A 17,349-nucleotide genomic window follows, 5' to 3' on the forward strand; every position below is an offset into this window, starting at 1 on the left:
AAGGGTTTTTTTTATGTTTAAGGGGGTTCAAAGGGTTTTTTGGTGTTTAAGAGGGTTAAAAGTTTTTTATTTTTTATGTTCAAGGGGGTTCAAAAGGGGTTTAAAGAGATTTAAAGGGCATTAAATGGGTTTTTTGGTTTTTTTTGGGGTTCCAAGGGGGTTAAAGGATTTTCCAGGGCTCTGCAGGGGGTGGGGGTGGGGAGGGGTCTCAGTGACCCCAAATCCTGCCCTGCCCCCCCTGGGCTGGATCCCCCTGCAAACCCCAAACTGGTGCTTCCCAAACTCTGGAATTCTGAATTTCCTCCAATTTACAAAATTCTGGAATTCTGAATTTCTCCCCAGTTTACAAAACTCTGGAATTCTGAATTTCTCCCAATTTTCCCCAAACTCTGGAATTCTGAATTTTCCCCAGTTTACAAAACTCTGGAATTTTGCATTTCTCCCATTTTACAAAACTCTGGAATTCTGAATTTCCCCCAATTTACAAAATTCTGGAATTCTGAATTTCCCCAATTTACAAAATTCTGGGATTCTGAATTTCTCCCATTTTACAAAACTCTGCAATTCTGAATTTCCCCAATTTACAAAACTCTGCAATTCTGAATTTCCTCCAATTTACAAAATTCTGGAATTCTGCATTTCTCCCAGTTTGGGTAAAATTGTGGAATTCTGCATTTTTCCCAATTTTATCCAAACTCTGGAATTCTGAATTTCTCCCAGTTTTATCCAAACTATGAAATTCTGGATTTTTCCAAATTTTCCCCAAACTGAAATTCTGGATTTCTCCCATTTTCCCCCAAACTGTGGAAATTCTGAATTTCTCCCATTTTTTACCAAAATTATGGAATTCTGAATTTCTCCCAATTTTTACCAAAATCATGGAATTCTGGATTTTCCCAATTTCCCCCAAATGGAAATTCTGAATTTCTCCCAATTTTCCCCAAATGGAAATTCTGAATTTCTCCCAATTTTCCCCAAATGGAAATTCTGGATTTTCCCAATTTCCCCCAAATGGAAATTCTGAATTTCTCCCAATTTTCCCCAAATGGAAATTCTGATTTTCTCCCAATTTTCCCCAAAAGGAAATTCTGATTTTCTCCCAATTTTCCCCAAAAGGAAATTCTGATTTTCTCCCAATTTTCCCCAAATGGAAATTCTGGATTTTCCCCATTTTCCCCAAATGGAAATTCTGAATTTCTCCCAATTTTCCCCAAATGGAAATTCTGATTTTCTCCCAATTTTCCCCAAATGGAAATTCTGAATTTCTCCCAATTTTCCCCAAATGGAAATTCTGGATTTTCCCCATTTTCCCCAAATGGAAATTCTGGATTTTCCCCATTTTCCCCAAATGGAAATTCTGAATTTCTCCCAATTTTCCCCAAATGGAAATTCTGAATTTCTCCCAATTTTCCCCAAATGGAAATTCTGATTTCCTCCCAATTTTCCCCAAATGGAAATTCTGGATTTTCCCCATTTTCCCCAAATGGAAATTCTGGATTTTCCCCATTTTCCCCAAATGGAAATTCTGATTTTCTCCCAATTTTCCCCAAATGGAAATTCTGGATTTTCCCCATTTTCCCCAAATGGAAATTCTGAATTTCTCCCAATTTTCCCCAAATGGAAATTCTGAATTTCTCCCAATTTCCCCCAAATGGAAATTCTGGATTTTCCCCATTTTCCCCAAATGGAAATTCTGATTTTCTCCCAATTTTCCCCAAATGGAAATTCTGGATTTTCCCCATTTTCCCCAAATGGAAATTCTGATTTTCTCCCAATTTTCCCCAAATGGAAATTCTGAATTTCTCCCAATTTCCCCCAAATGGAAATTCTGGATTTTCCCCATTTTCCCCAAATGGAAATTCTGGATTTTCCCCATTTTCCCCAGTCCCTGCTGTGACCCAGCTGGGATTTTCCTTTCCCATCAGGATTTCATGGATTTGGCCCCTTGCTGGTGCTACTGCCCCCCCCAGACCCCCCAAAAATCCTGGGGGATGCCCAAAGTGGCTTTTAATATCATTTTGATTTCCTTCTTTATTTTTTATTCCCTTTTTTTTTCTATTTCTTTTTTTATTCCTATAATTTTTAATTTTTTAATTTCTTTTTTAATTTCATTTTTATTTCCTTTCTTTTTATTGCCTTTTATATTTCTTTATTTAATTTTTTACTCGTGCTTCATTTTAAAATTCCATTTCTTTCCCCTTTTTATTACCTTTCAATCTCCCTAATTTTTTTCTTATTCTTTCCTTCTTTTCTCTTCCATTTTAAATTTAATTTTTCAGGTTTTTTTTTTTTTTTAATTTTCATTTTAATTCCACATTTAATGCCCCTGAGTGAATCCAAAGCTTCTCCCCAATATTATTCATTTTCCTGCTTTTCTGCAGTTTCCTGGGACAATGCTGTATTTAAAGAGAAATATTTAAGTGGAAAAATAAAAAGTGGTTAAACTTGATGAGGAGTTGTGGCTTGAATGCATAAAATTGGGGTGGAACCAACCAAAATCTGGGGTGAGTTTTACAAATATTGGGTAAAATTAATGGAATTTGGGTTAAATCTAATGAGGTTTGGGTGAGGTCCCTGAGTTTGGGTGGAATTCACAAAATTTGGGTTAAAATCCCAACCTTGGGCTGGGGGTCACCTGAGCCCAACTCATCCATTATCCCATGATCCCATTATCCCATTATCCCATGGATCCCATCATCCCATCCCTGTTCCATCCCATCCCATAGATCCCATGGATCCCATTATCCCATGGATCCCATTATCCCATGGATCCCATTATCCCATGGATCCCATTATCTCATGGATCCCATTATCCCATGGATCCCATTATCCCATGGATCCCATTATTCCATGGATCCCATTATTCCATGATCCCATTATCCCATGGATCCCATGGATCCCATTATCCCATGGATCCCATGGATCCCATTATCCCATGGATCCCATTATCCCATGGATCCCATGATCCCATTATCCCATGGATCCCATTATTCCATGGATCCCATGATCCCATGGATCCCATGGATCCCATTATCCCATGGATCCCATTATCCCATGGATCCCATGATCCCATTATCCCATGGATCCCATTATTCCATGGATCCCATTATTCCATGATCCCATTATCCCATGGATCCCATTATCCCATGGATCCCATGATCCCATTATCCCATGGATCCCATTATCCCATGGATCCCATGATCCCATTATCCCATGGATCCCATTATTCCATGGATCCCATTATTCCATGATCCCATTATCCCATGGATCCCATTATCCCATGGATCCCATGGATCCCATTATCCCATGGATCCCATGGATCCCATTATTCCATGGATCCCATTATTCCATGGATCCCATTATTCCATGATCCCATTATCCCATGGATCCCATTATCCCATGATCCCATTATCCCATGGTCCCATTATCCCATGGATCCCATCATCCCATCCCATGGATCCCATGATCCCATCCCTGTTCCCATCCCAATATCCCATGGATCCCATTATTCAATGATCCCATGATCCCATCCCTGTCCCCATGCCATTATCCTATCATCCCATCCCTGTTCCATCCCATGGATCCCATTATCTGGTCCCATTATCCCATGGATCCCATTATCCCATGGATCCCATTATCCCATGGATCCCATGGATCCCATTATCCCATGGATCCCATTATTCCATGGATCCCATGGATCCCATTATCCCATCCCTGTTCCCATCCCATTATCCCATGATCCCATTATTCCATCCCTGTTCCATCCCATCCCATGGATCCCATTATTCCATGATCCCATCCCTGTCCCCATGCCATTATCCTATCATCCCATCCCTGTTCCATCCCATGGATCCCATTATCCCATTATCCCATCCCAGTTCCTATCCCATGGATCCCATCCTGGCCATGGATCCCATTCCTATTTGAGTTCCTGTCCCACTTCTCGTCCCATTGATCCCATGGATCCCATTATCCCATTTTCCCATCCCATTGTCCCGTGGATCCCATAATCCTATTCCCATCCCATGGATCCCATTATCCCATGGATCCCATTATCCCATGGATCCCATGGATCCCATTTTCTCATTCCATGGATCCCATAATCCCATTCCCATCCCATGGATCCCATTATCCCATGGATCCCATTTTCTCATTCCATGGATCCCGTTATCCCGTTATCCCGTTATCCCGTTATCCCATTATCCCATTATCCCATTATCCCGTCCCCGTTCCCATCCCGCCCATGGTAACTCCGGCATCAGCGTCCCTGTTGCCATGACAACCCGCTGACCGCGCTCTCGCGAGATTTGCTGCAGCGCGAGACGAGCGGGACCAATAAGCTTCGCCCCGCCCCTTTCCCCGCCCCTTTCCCGCCGTGCCCCGCGCGGCCCCGCCCCTTGCCCCGCCCCTCCCGCCATGCGGCTCCGGGTCCCGCCGGGCGCTCCCGCCGCCCTCAAGGTGCTGGCGGCCGCCGGCGCCGCCCCCGCTCCCGTCCGGCCGCACCTGGACGGGCCCGCAGGTGAGACCGGCACGGCCACGGCCTCCCCGGGCCGCTCACCGGGCCCGGCGCTGCCGGCCTGACCCCGTGCCCCGGGCCGGGCCTGAGCCTCTCCTCCCCTCAGAGCGGCCGGGCCCCGCCGGGCCGCAGCTGGAGCTGGACAACGGCAGCGTCCTGTTCTCTGCCAACGCCATCTGCCAGTGAGTGCGGGGCGTGGGGGAGCCCCACACCCCCAAACCCTCCCCGAACCCCCTCACACCCCAAACCATCCCCGAACCCCCTCACACCCCAAAATCATCCCCGAACCCCCTCACACCCCAAACCATCCCCGAACCCCCTCACACCCCGAACCCTCCCCGAACCCCCTAACACCCCAAACCATCCCCGAACCCCCTCACACCCCAAACCATCCCCGAACCCCCTCACACCCCAAAATCATCCCCGAACCCCCTCACACCCCAAAATCATCCCCGAACCCCCTCACACCCCGAACCCCCTCACACCCCAAACCCCCCACACCCCTTAACCCCCTCCCAGGTACTTCTACCTGTACCGTGGGGAGGAGCCCACCGACCTCACCACGCAGTGGCTGGAATGGGAGGCGACCGAGCTGCAGGTGAGCAGAGTGACCCCCCCAAGGGCTCTGTGACCCCGATGTGACCCCGATGTGACACTCCCGTGCCCCCCGAGGGCTCTGTGCCCCCGATGTGATCCCCCCGTGCCCCGCTGTGCCCGCAGCCCGCCGTGCTCTCTGCCCTGTACCTGCGGCTGGTGCAGTCCCGCCCGGGGCCCGATGCCCTCGCTGTGCTGCGGCCCCTCCTGGCTCACCTGGAGCAGCACCTGGCCCGCAGCGGCGCCTCCCACCTGGCCGGGGTGAGCGGGGGGCTCTGGGCAGGGGGTGGGGGAGGGGGGAATGTGTTTGCTGTTACCTGTCCCCAGGTGTGTCCCCAGGTGTGCCCCGGGGGAGGGCAGGACATTTCCCAGTATGGAAAACGGCCCCCAGTCCGCCCAGTTCTTCCCAGTCGAGGCTTCACCTGGTGCTACACCCCAGTGCCCTCCCCAGTTTGTCTCCCCCAGAGCTCACTCCCAGTGTCTCCCAGTGCCCCAGAGCTCACTCCCAGTCCCTCCCAGTGCCCCAGAGCTCACTCCCAGTCCCTCCCAGTGCCCCAGAGCTCACTCCCAATGCCCCCAGAGCTCACTCCCAGTGTCTCCCAGTGCCCCAGAGCTCACTCCCAATGCCCCCAGAGCTCACTCCCAGTATCTCCCAGTCCCCCAGAGCTCACTCCCAGTGTCTCCCAGTGCCCCCAGAGCTCACTCCCAGTCCCTCCCAGTGCCCCAGAGCTCACTCCCAATGCCCCCAGAGCTCACTCCCAGTGTCTCCCAGTGCCCCAGAGCTCACTCCCAATGCCCCCAGAGCTCACTCCCAGTATCTCCCAGTCCCCCAGAGCTCACTCCCAGTGTCTCCCAGTGCCCCAGAGCTCACTCCCAGTCCCTCCCAGTTCCCCCAGTATGTGCTGTCTCCCCCAGGATGCCGCTTCAGTCGCTGACGTGGTTGTTTGGGGCAGCCTGTTCCCAGTGCTGCAGGATGAGACCAGTCTGCCCAGTAAGAGCTGGCTGGGGGGGGCAGGGGAGGGGGTCCCTGCTGGGCTGGGGGGTCCCTGCCAGACGGGGTGGTCCATACTGGACTGGGGGGGTCCCTGTTGAACCAGGGGGCCCCTGCCAGGCCCAGTCTCAGCCGTGTCCCTGGCCAGGTGAGCTGCCGGCGCTGCGCTGCTGGTTCCGCGCCGTCTCGCAGTGGGAGCCGTGCCGAGCCGCGGCCGCGCTGCTGCCGGAGGCGCTGCGGGAGCTCCGGACGCACCTGGCCCAGCACCCCCCGCCCCTCCCGGCCCCCCCCCAGCAGCCACAGGTGCGGCCCCGCCCCGGGGGGAGGCTGGGGGGGCAGGTGAGCGCAGCCCCCCCTCACCTGGTGCCCGCAGGGTGAGGAGAGCCCGGAGCGGCTGCTGACGGACGACGACATCGCGGCCGCCGTGGAGATCTGGGCGCAGGGCGTGGCCGCGCTGACCCCGCCCCGGCAGCCGTGCACACCTGTGTGAGTGACAGCCAGGTGACACGCGGGGATTTGAGGGGGGGGAGCGCTGTCTGACCCCCCCCCTCCCCGCCAGGTTACCTGTGGAGGGCGAGAGGAACGTCCTGATCACCAGCGCGCTGCCCTACGTCAACAACGTCCCACACCTGGGCAACATCATCGGCTGCGTGCTCAGCGCTGACACCTTCGCCAGGTGGGGCTGGAGGCTGGGCTGTGCACAGGTGTGCACCTGGGGGAACCTCCCTGGGGCTGGGCTGTGCACAGGTGTGCACCTGGGGGAACCTCCCTGGGGCTGGGCTATGCACAGGTGTACAGGTGTGCACCTGGGGGAACCTCCCTGGGGCTGGGCTGTGCACAGGTGTTACAGGTTTGGGCTGTCTGCACAGGTATTACAGGTGTCGGATATCTGTACAGCTCTTACAGGTGTGGGCTGTCTGCACACCTGCACAGCTGTTACAGGTGTGGGCTGTATGCACACCTGCACAGCTGTTACAGGTGTGGGCTGTATGCACACCTGCACAGGTGTTATGGGTGTGCATCTGTAGGTGCTGCCACGTGTGGGAGTTTGTTGGATGGGGGTGTTGTGCTGTCTGCTCACCTGTGCAAGTATGACAGGTGTCGCTGCAGGTGTGCCAGATGTCCACACACACCTATGGCATGTGCCCATACAGAGGTGTGCCAGGTGCCCCTGCAGGTGCCCTGCAGGTGTGCCAGGTGCCCAGGTGTGCCCGGTGCCCCGTGCAGGTGTGCCAGGTGCACAGGTGTACCAGATGTGCCCCCCAGGTGTACCAGATGTGCCCCCCAGGTGTGCCAGGTGCCCCCTGCAGATGTGCCAGGTGCCCCTGCAGGTGTGCCAGGTGCCCAGGTGTGCCAGATGCCTCCCCCCAGGTGTACCAGATGCGCCCCCCCAAGTGTGCCAGGTGCCTCCTGTAGGTGTGCCAGGTGAGGCAGGTGCCCCATAGGTGCAGCAGGTGCCCCTGCAGGGTGTGCCAGGTGCAGCAGGTGCCCCGCAGGTGCAGCAGGTGAGGCAGGCGCAGCAGGTGCCCCTGCAGGTACAGCAGGTGGGGCAGGTGCAGCAGGTGGGGCAGGTGCAGCAGGTGCCCCTGCAGGTGCAGCAGGTGCCCCTGCAGGTGCAGCAGGTGGGGTAGGTGCAGCAGGTGCCCCTGCAGGTGCAGCAGGTGGGGCAGGTGGGGCAGGTGCAGCAGGTGCCCCTGCAGGTGCAGCAGGTGGGGCAGGTGCAGCAGGTGCCCCTGCAGGTGCAGCAGGTGGGGCAGGTGCAGCAGGTGCCCCTGCAGGTGCAGCAGGTGAGGCAGGTGTCCCTGCAGTGTGTGCCAGGTGCCCCTGCAGGGTGTGCCAGGTGTACCAGGTGCCCCTGCAGGTGAGGCAGGTGCAGCAGGTGAGGCAGGTGCAGCAGGTGGGGCAGGTGCAGCAGGTGCCCCTGCAGGTGCAGCAGGTGGGGCAGGTGCAGCAGGTGCCCCGCAGGTGCAGCAGGTGAGGCAGGTGCCCCTGCAGGGTGTGCCAGGTGCAGCAGGTGCCCCTGCAGGGTGTTCCAGGTGAGGCAGGTGCCCCGCAGGTGCAGCAGGTGAGGCAGGTGCGGTGCTCGCAGGTGCAGCAGGTGTGCCAGGCACAGCAGGTGCCCCTGCAGGTGAGGCAGGTGCAGCAGGTGAGGCAGGTGCGGTGCTCGCAGGTACTGCCGGCTGCGGGGCTGGAACACGCTGTTCGTGTGCGGCACGGACGAGTACGGCACGGCCACCGAGACGCGCGCGCTGCAGGAGGGGCTGAGCCCGCGGCAGCTCTGCGACCGCTACCACGCCCTGCACGCCGACATCTACCGCTGGTTCCGCATCTCCTTCGACCACTTCGGCCGCACCACCACGCCCCAGCAGACCAGGTGAGCCTCTGTGGGGCAGGTGAGTCTCTGTGGGACAGGTGAGCCTCTGTGGGGCAGGTGAGCTGAGGGCCAGGTGAGCCTCTATGGGTCAGGTGAGCTCCTGAGGGACAGGTGAGTCTCTATGGGACAGGTGAGCTCCTGAGGGACAGGTGAGCCTCTGTGGGGCAGGTGAGCCTCTGTGGGACAGATGAGCTGAAGGCCAGGTGAGCTCCTGCAGGTCAGGTGAGCCTCTATGGGACAGGTGAGCTCCTGAGGGACAGGTGAGTCTCTATGGGACATGTGAGCCTCTGTGGGACAGGTGAGCCTCTGTGGGACAGATGAGCTGAAGGCCAGGTGAGCTCCTGCAGGTCAGGTGAGCCTCTGTGGGACAGGTGAGCTCCTGAGGGACAGGTGAGCCTCTATGGGACCGGTGAGTCTCTATGGGCCAGGTGAGCTCCTGAGGGTCAGGTGAGCTCCTGCAGGCCAGGTGAGCTTTTGCAGGTCAGGTGAGCCTCTATGGGACAGGTGAGCTCCTGAGGGACAGGTGAGCTCCTGAGGGACAGGTGAGTCTCTATGGGGCAGGTGAGCCCCTCTGGGTCAGGTGAGCTCCTGCAGGCCAGGTGAGCCTCTATGGGACAGGTGAGCTCCTGCAGGCCAGGTAAGCTGAGGGGCAGGTGAGCCCTTGCAAACCAGGTGAGCCTCTATGGGTCAGGTGAGCCCCTGCAGGCCAGGTGAATCAGGTGAGCTCCTGAGGGTCAGGTGAACTACTGCAGGCCAGGTGAGCTCCTATATGCCAGGTGGGCTGAGGGCCAGGTGAGCTCCTCTGGGCCAAGTGAGACTGTGCAGACCAGGTGAGGCACTCCCGGCCAGGTGGGCTCCTAAGGGGCAGGTGAGCCTCTGTAGGCCAGGTGAGCCCTTCTGGGCCAAGTGAGCCTCTGCAGGCCAGGTGAACCAGGTGAGCTCCTGAGGGCCAGGTGAGCTACTGCAGGCCAGGTGAGCTCCTATGGGCCAGATGGGCTGAGGGCCAGGTGAAGCCCTGTGGGCCAAGTTAGCCAGGTGAGGTTCTGAGGGCTAGATGAGCCCCTATGAGCCAGATGAGGCACGGTGGGCCAGGTGAGATCCTGTGGGCCACGTGAACTCCTGCAGCCTGGTGAGCCTCTCCAGGCCAGGTGAGCTGCAGATCAGGTGAGCCCCTGCAGGCCAGGTGAGCTCCTGTGAGCCAGGTGAGGCTCTGTGGGTCAGGTGAGCTCCTGTGAACCAGGTGAGCTCGTGCAGGCTAGTGAGGCTCTGTGAGCCAGGTGAGCTCCTGCAGGCTAGGTGAGGCTCTGTGGGCCAGGTGAGCTCCTGCAGGCTAGGTGAGGCTCTGTAGGCCAGGTGAGCTCCTGCAGGCTAGGTGAGGCTCTGTGAACCAGGTGAGCTCCTGTGAGCCAGGTGAGGCTCTGTAGGCCAGGTGAGCTCCTGCAGGCTAGGTGAGGCTCTGTGGGCCAGGTGAGGCCCACCAGGTCAGGTGAGCCCCTATGAACCAGGTGAGTCCAAACAGACCAGGTGAGCCCCACCTGTCCTTGGCTCACCTGTGTCTAAGGTGGCCTCCCAATCCCTCAGGATCGCCCAGGACATCTTCCAGCGCCTGCTGGCGCGGGGGTTCCTGCTGCAGGACACGCTGGAGCAGCTCAGGTGTGAGCACTGCGGGCGTTACCTGGCCGATCGCTTCGTGGAGGGCACCTGCCCCTTCTGCGGCTACGCCGAGGCCCGCGGCGACCAGTGCGACAAGTGCGGCAAGCTCATCAACGCCGTGGAGCTCAAGGTGGGGCACAGCCCCCAGGGACCCCAGCCCCACCTTTGGGATCCCCCCACTTCCCCTCTCACCTTTGGGGACCCCCCTGTTTTCCCTCAGAACCCCCAGTGCAAGCTCTGCCATGGGACCCCGGTGGTGACGCCCACCCAGCACCTCTTCCTGGACCTGCCTAAGGTGAGCCACACCCCTGAGGTGGGGATGGGGACCCCCAGGTACCCTGTCCTGGTTTGGAGGATAGGTGTGTGTCAATGAAGGCAGGAGCTTCTGTTTGAAATGGAGAATGGAAACCCCCTCCCTCCAAATTATTATAATTTTGAAATTAAGGGGCTCTCAGGCAAAGATATGGGAATTAGGAATAACAATTCTTTACTAGAATAATTAAAATAGAAATACAGTATTACAAAGAACAATCCCAAACCCTGCCAGAGTCAGAATCCAAGCTGACACCCGTCAGTCAGTCAGGGTGGTGGCACAGTCCCATTCAATGGTGGCTGCATCCTCCTGCAGTGGCAGATGTGGTTCAGCTGGAGCAGTGCTCCTGGAGAAGGTGCAGTTTCCTCTGAAGGTGCAGGGATGATGTGGAAAGGTCTGGCTTTCCTCTGGAATCCAGTGGGAAGATGGATAACTTGCTGTCCAAAATCTCAGTTTTTCTCTGGGTAGGAAAGGCTTGGCTCCTACCCTGGGTGGAGCATCTCCCAGTGGGATGATGGAATTTTATCAGTCATGCACTGGGACTCAGTGGCCATGGACAGGAGATATCTCCTGGAGGGAGGATGGGCTGTGGAAAGATAAAGATGATTGCCCAGCTGGTTTAAAGATGGTCCATTAGCAGATAATGTGTGCCAGGAGATCAGGGGCACTGCCACACCCAGGTTTTTACAATGACCCATTAACAGGAGATATCTCCAACAGGGATAAGAATCTCTGCCACACCCAGGTTTATACAATGGCCCATTAACAGCTCCTGGATGAAGGGTGGGTCATGGGAAAATAACGATGATTGCCCAGCTAGTTTAAAGATGGCCCATTAGCAGAAAATGTGTGCCAGGAGATCGGGGCACTGCCCCACCCAGATTTAACAGAATCCACCTTGCTGGCCACACCCTGCATTGCCACCCAGGGCACACCCCAGAGCTGCCCCTGTGTCCCCACAGCTGGAGGGGCCGCTGGAGGCGTGGCTGGAGCGCAGCTGGGCCACAGGTGAGTGGACGGCCAACGCCCGGCACATCACGCGCACCTGGCTGCGCGACGGGCTCAAGCCGCGCTGCATCACCCGCGACCTCACCTGGGGCACCCCCGTGCCCCTCGACGGCTTCCGGGACAAGGTGAGACCCCTCCCGCACCTGCCCCAGGTGTGCCCTGCTAGGCCCACCCTGCTGGGCTCACCTGCTCAGGTGTTGCCCTCCCCCAGGTGTTCTATGTGTGGTTTGATGCTCCCATCGGGTACCTGTCCATCACGGCCAACTACACCGACCAGTGGGAGCGCTGGTGGAAGAACCCCCAGCAGGTGATGGAGCCAGGTGATGGTGCAGGTGGGGACGGAGCAAGGCACCCCACTGACATCTGCACCTGTCCCCATGACCTGCCCAGGTGGAGCTCTACAACTTCATGGCCAAGGACAACGTCCCCTTCCACAGCGTCGTGTTCCCCTGCTCGCTGCTGGGCGCCGACGACAACTACACCCTGGTGAACCACCTGATTGCCACAGGTACGGCCAGGTATGGGGGGCACAGGTGTGGGGAGCCCCTGGGTATGGGGGGCACAGGTGTGGGGAGCCCCCGGGTATGGGGGGCACAGGTGTGGAGAGTGTGCAGGTGTTGGGGTCCCAGGTGTGTGGAGCCCCGAGGTGTTGGGGGGGGGCACAGGTGTGGGGGGACCCAGGTGTGTGGGAGCCCCAGGTGTTGGGGGGGGGCACAGGTGTGGGGGGACCCAGGTATGTGGGAGTCCCCAGGTATGGTGAGCACAGGTATATGGGTGGCCCCAGGTATAGGAGATCAGGTGTGTTGGGGGACCCAGGTATGCAGGAGCCCCCAGGTATAGGGGATCAGGTGTGTTGGGAGCCCCAGGTATAGGGGGCACAGGTATGTGGGTGCCCCCAAGTACGGGGGGCACCGGTGTTGGGAGCCCCCAGGTATAAAGGACCAGGTGTGTTGGGATCCCCCAGGTATAGGAGCCCAGGTGTGTTGGGAGCCCCAGGTGTGGGGGCTCCACGCTCCCCCTGCTCTGTGCCTGGAGCCATTACCTGCCTGGCAGGGGCAGCTCCCCACGGTGGGTGCTCACCTGTCAGAGTACCTGAACTACGAGGACGGGAAGTTCTCCAAGAGCCGCGGCGTGGGCGTGTTCGGGGACATGGCGCAGGACACCGGCATCCCCGCTGACGTCTGGCGCTTCTACCTGCTGTACCTGCGGCCCGAGGGCCAGGACAGCTCCTTCTGCTGGGCTGACCTGCTGCTCAAGAACAACTCGGAGCTGCTCAACAACCTGGGCAACTTCATCAACAGGTCAGGGGGCACGGGGGGAGCGGTGTGTACACACCTGTCCCAGGTTATGCTTGCACCTGTGACTGGGTTGTGGTCACCCCCGTCCTCACCCTGTCCCCAAACCTGTGCTCACCCCATCCCCCCTGTCCCCAGGGCTGTGCTCACCTGTCCCCAGGGCTGTATTCTCACCTGTCCCCAGGGCTGTATTCTCACCTGTCCCCAGGGTTGTATTCACACCTGTCCCCATCCCCAGGGCAGTATTCACACCTGTCCCCAGGGCTGTATTCACACCTGTCCCCAGGGCTGTATTCACACCTGTCCCTTGTCCCCAGGGCTGTATTCACACCTGTCCCCAAGGCTGTATTCACACCTGTCCCCAGGGCTGTATTCACACCTGTCCGGTCCCCAGGGCTGTATTCTCACCTGTCCCCAAGGCTGTATTCACACCTGTCCCCAGGGCTGTATTCACACCTGACCGGTCCCCAGGGCTGTATTCTCACCTGTCCCCATCCCCAGGGCTGTATGCTCACCTGTCCCCTGTCCCCAGGGCTGTATGCTCACCTGTCCCCAGGCTGTTCTTACCTGTCCCCTGTCCCCAGGGCTGTATGCTCACCTGTCCCCTGTCCCCAGGGCTGTATGCTCACCTGTCCCCAGGCTGTTCTTACCTGTCCCCTGTCCCCAGGGCTGGCATGTTCGTGTGTAAGTTCTTTGGGGGTGCCGTTCCCTCCATGCTGCTCACGGCCGAGGACCAGCGGCTCCTGGCCCGGGTCACCTTGGAGATGCGCCAGTACCACCAGCTGATGGAGAAAGTCCGGTGGGTCCTGGGGGTCCCAAAATCCGGGGAGGGGGTGCAGAACCTGCCCTGCAGGTGCTCAGCCCCCCCTGTGCCCCCTCTGTGCCCCCCCTGTCCCCTCAGCATCCGCGACGCGCTCAGGTGTGTGCTCAGCATCTCCCGCCACGGCAACCAGTACATCCAGGTGAACGAGCCCTGGAAACGCATCAAGGGCGACGAGAGGGACAGGTAGGGATGGGGGGGCACGGGGGGGGCATGGGGGACAGGGAGGGGGCACAGGTGAGGATTGGGGGCACTGCCATGATTGGAGGGGGTAGAGGGTGATTGGGGGGCACAGGAAGGGCCCCCAGGGTGGGGGCTGGCACTGATGAGGGGCACAGGGATGGAGCAGGGCCAGGAGCTGGGGGGACACTGAGGGGTCCCTGTCCACAGGCACTGATGGTGGCAGGGCACAGAGTGTCACTGATGGTGGCAGGGCACAGAGAGTGTCACTGATGGTGGCAGGGCACAGAGGTGTCACTGATGGTGGCAGGGCACAGGGGTGTCACTGATGGTGGCAGGGCAGGGGAGTGTCACTGGTGGTGGCAGGGCACAGGGGTGTCACTGATGGTGGCAGGGCACAGAGGGTGTCACTGGTGGTGGCAGGGCACAGAGAGTGTCACTGATGGTGGCAGGGCACAGGGGTGTCACTGATGGCCCCTCCCACGGGCACTGACTGGGCAGGGTGAGGGTGGGCACAGGAGGGGCACTGAGGTGACAGTGGCAGAGGGACACGGGGGTCACTGCAGGGGGCTCAGGGGTCAGGGAGGGGCTCACAGAGGTGTCGCTGTGTCCCGCAGGCAGCGCGCAGGGACAGTGACGGGCGTGGCCGTGAACGTGGCGGCGGCTCTGGCCGCGCTGCTGCAGCCCTTCGTGCCCGGGGTCAGCGCCGCCATCCAGGCCCAGCTGCAGATCCCCCCGGAGCGCTGCGGGCTCGGGCCCGGCCTCACCTGCACCCTGCCCGCGGGGCACCGCGTGGGCACGGTACGGGGGGCCGGGGGGGGCGGGGTGTGTCCCCGGGAGGGCGGGGTGTGACCCCGGGAGAGCGGGGTGTGTCCCCGGTAGGGCGGGGTGTGACCCCAGGGAGGGCGGGGTGTGACCCCAGGGAGGGCGGGGTGTGACCCCGTGCTGTGTCCCCGTGCTGTGTCCCCAGGGAGGAGGGAGGGGCTGGGTGTGTCCCCGTGCTGTGTCCCCAGGGAGGAGGGAGGGGCTGGGTGTGTCCCCGTGCTGTGTCCCCAGGGAGGAGGGAGGGGCTGGGTGTGTCCCCGTGCTGTGTCCCTGTGCTGTGTCCCCAGGAAGGGCAGGGCAGCCCTGCCCCCCCGTGCTGGGGGCAGTGGGATGTGTCCCCAGCCCCAGCCTGGGTGGGATCCTGTGCTGACCCCTCAGGTGTGACCCCTCTGTCCCTGCTGGTGCCAGGTGAGCCCCCTGTTCCAGAAGCTGGAGCCCGAGCAGGTGGAGGCCCTGCGCCAGCGCTTTGGGGGAGGGCAGGTGAGTGGGGGCTCCCCATTTTGGGCACCTGCAGCCCCACCCTCTGTCCCTCCCCTCCCCATTCCCAGCCCAGAGGTTGCTGTAGAGCCTCAGGTAATTCCTGGTGCTGCTCCAGGTGAGCTGCACCTGCCAGAATAGGGGTGAGGGGAGCTTATCCCCATCTCTTCCTCTTACAGGCCAAACAGACCCCCCCAGCCTCAGCCCCAGCCCCCAACACTTCTGCAGCTCCAGGTGACCCCAAACTGATCCAGGAGCTGACAGAGCAGGTGGCCAAGCAGGTGAGGGGGAACAGGGAATGGGCTCAAGCTCTGTCACACTTTTAAACCCCCCAAAACCCTCATCACACCCTCAAATCCTTCCTCCCACCTGTCCAGGGCAACCTGGTGAGGCAGCTGAAGGCTGCCCAGGTGGAGAAGGCCCAGGTGGACGCCCAGGTGGCCAAACTGCTGGAGCTGAAGCAGCAGCTGGCGCTGGCCGAAGGCCGGAGCCCCGAGGTCCCCAAGGGCAAGCGGAAGAAGTAGCCCCAGGAACCAGACTGGGACACTGAGGAGTGGCACCAGTGCCCCCAGTAACCAAACTGGGCCGTGCTGGTTGTGGTTAGATGTGTGTAATAAACGACAAGAGCTGTACAACGGCATGGAGAGGCTGCATCCACTTGTCTGTCCACCGAGTCCATCTGTCCATGGGGCTGCCCCTCCCTCAGTCCGTGGGGCAGCAGAGTCCTTGTCCCCAGCTGTGGGGCAGCGCTGCCAGCGTTCCCCGGCGCTGGGCTCGCTCATTCCCGGCTCTGGGCTCGCTGTGTCCCGGTCCCGCCCCGGGGCGGCCGCTACGCCTGGCGCAGGTTGACGATGCGGTCGATGAGCGCGGCGCGGGTGCGCTGCACCTCGGCGCTCAGCCGCTGGATCTCGGCGCGGAGCCGCTCGTTGTGCGCCGTCAGCTCCCGCACCCGCCGCTCCCCGTCCCGCTCCCGCGGAGCTCCGGCTCCGCCGCGCCGCTTCCTCCGCGCTCCCCGCGCCTCCTCCTCTTCCTCCTCCTCCTCCTCCTCGGCGGGGCCCGGCCGGGCCGGGTCGCTCCCGCCGGGGGCCGCTGCCGGGGGTTCCGCTGGAGCCGCTGCCTCCGGCCCGAGCAGCTCCAGCAGCTCCTCGGCCAGAGCCACGTCCAGCCCGCAGCCCGCCGGGCCCGGATCCGCCTGCGGACAGAGCGGGAAGCAGGAGCGGTGATGGAGGGGGGACCCCGCCCGAGCCCCCCGCCCCGGGGGCGCCGCCGGCCCCGCGCTCACCTGCTCAGCCCCCCAGGTGGGCGCGGTTCCGGGGGGCTCCGCCGCCAGCACCTCCTGCAGGTCCTGGTACCACCCGTCCAGCTCCCAGCCGGGGGGGCCGCCCGGCCCCCACAGCCCTTCGGCCGCCATCGTCACCTCGGGTCCGGCGCGGGCTGCGGGAGGGAGGGAGGGGAGAACGGGAAGCGAGTGAGGGGCTGACCCGGGCCGGGACCCCCGGGTGTCTGTGTATGGCAGGGAATGCCCCTTACCTGCCCTCAGGTGTGGTGGTCGGCAAGGATACACTTTCTCCTGGATGCCTGGGGAGGAGGAGAGGGTGGCGGCGTTAGGATCGGTGACCCCGAGGGTTGCCGGGGGTCGGAGGCCCCGTCCCGCCCCCGGGGTCACCGTCCCGCCAAGGCGGGTGCGGGTTCCCCTCCCGGGACCGAGCGGAATCCCTCCGCCAGCGCCCCCCGCAGCCGGTCACCGGGGCCGGTCCCCGTCCTTCCGCACCTTCCTGGGTGGTCTCGGCTCCCCCCAGCCCCGCTCCGCTCGCTGCCCCCGGTTCATCCTCGTTCGCATCGTCCCGCGCTGTGCCCAGCCCCCGCCGCCGCGCCGCTTTAAGAGCCGCCTGACGCAACGCTCGCGCCCGCGGCAGCCAATGGGCGCGCACCGCCCGTGATTGGCAGGGAAGCGCGAGCCAATGGGAGCGCGGCGGGGGCGGGACTACGGCACCGCCCAGAGATCGGGAGGGGCGCGGGGGGGGTCACGCGGGGATGATGCAATGGCGGGAAATGGGCCACGCCCCCCAGCGGGCGCCGGGAGAGGGGCGGGGCGTGTCCGGGAATGGGCGGGGTTATGTGAGATGGGCGGTGTTATGTGCAGTGGGCGGGGCTTCCGTGTCAGCGGATCACGTTCCCTCCCCCGGAGATAATAGGGAGGGGTCTCAGCCCCCCCCATCCCTTCACCCCCTCACCTTCCATTGCACGTAGAAGGCACCGGGGCGAGAGGGTGGCACTGGTGGCACTGGGACACTGGAGCTGGG

General features: G+C 60.1%; 2 protein-coding genes across 2 annotated transcripts; one reads left to right on the forward strand and one right to left on the reverse strand.

The window, feature by feature from the left end:
• Positions 1 to 4,377: 4,377 nt before the first annotated feature.
• Positions 4,378 to 15,686, forward strand: MARS1 (methionyl-tRNA synthetase 1). The gene is given in 21 exon segments (XM_079329068.1): positions 4,378 to 4,569; positions 4,571 to 4,698; positions 5,036 to 5,114; positions 5,237 to 5,371; positions 6,026 to 6,101; positions 6,250 to 6,404; positions 6,475 to 6,587; positions 6,661 to 6,777; positions 8,272 to 8,475; positions 10,057 to 10,258; positions 10,349 to 10,423; positions 11,404 to 11,574; positions 11,661 to 11,756; positions 11,840 to 11,957; positions 12,537 to 12,750; positions 13,412 to 13,543; positions 13,646 to 13,750; positions 14,362 to 14,545; positions 14,978 to 15,049; positions 15,226 to 15,327; positions 15,424 to 15,686. Coding segments are annotated over 21 exon segments (2,778 nt in total). The 5' UTR covers positions 4,378 to 4,416; the 3' UTR covers positions 15,571 to 15,686.
• Positions 15,638 to 16,912, reverse strand: DDIT3 (DNA damage inducible transcript 3). Its single transcript, XM_079329073.1, has 4 exons — positions 16,818 to 16,912; positions 16,577 to 16,624; positions 16,329 to 16,480; positions 15,638 to 16,238 (listed from the first exon to the last, which is right to left on the reverse strand). Exons 3-4 carry the CDS (start codon positions 16,455 to 16,457, stop codon positions 15,876 to 15,878), a joined length of 492 nt encoding a protein of 163 aa, XP_079185199.1. The 5' UTR covers positions 16,458 to 16,480; positions 16,577 to 16,624; positions 16,818 to 16,912; the 3' UTR covers positions 15,638 to 15,875.
• Positions 16,913 to 17,349: the final 437 nt, after the last annotated feature.

The sequence above is a fragment of the Erithacus rubecula genome, assembly GCF_903797595.1.
Source record: "Erithacus rubecula genome assembly, chromosome: 31".
NCBI classification, from domain to species: Eukaryota; Metazoa; Chordata; class Aves; order Passeriformes; family Muscicapidae; genus Erithacus; species Erithacus rubecula.

Coding starts and splice junctions, on each gene's coding strand:
- DDIT3 (XM_079329073.1), bottom strand. CDS start 16,457: ATGGCGGCCGAAGGGCTGTGGGGGCCGGGCGGCCCCCCCGGCTGGGAG. Junction 16,239..16,328: donor CCACCTGGGGGGCTGAGCAG/GTGAGCGCGGGG, acceptor CTCTGTCCGCAG/GCGGATCCGGGCCCGGCGGG.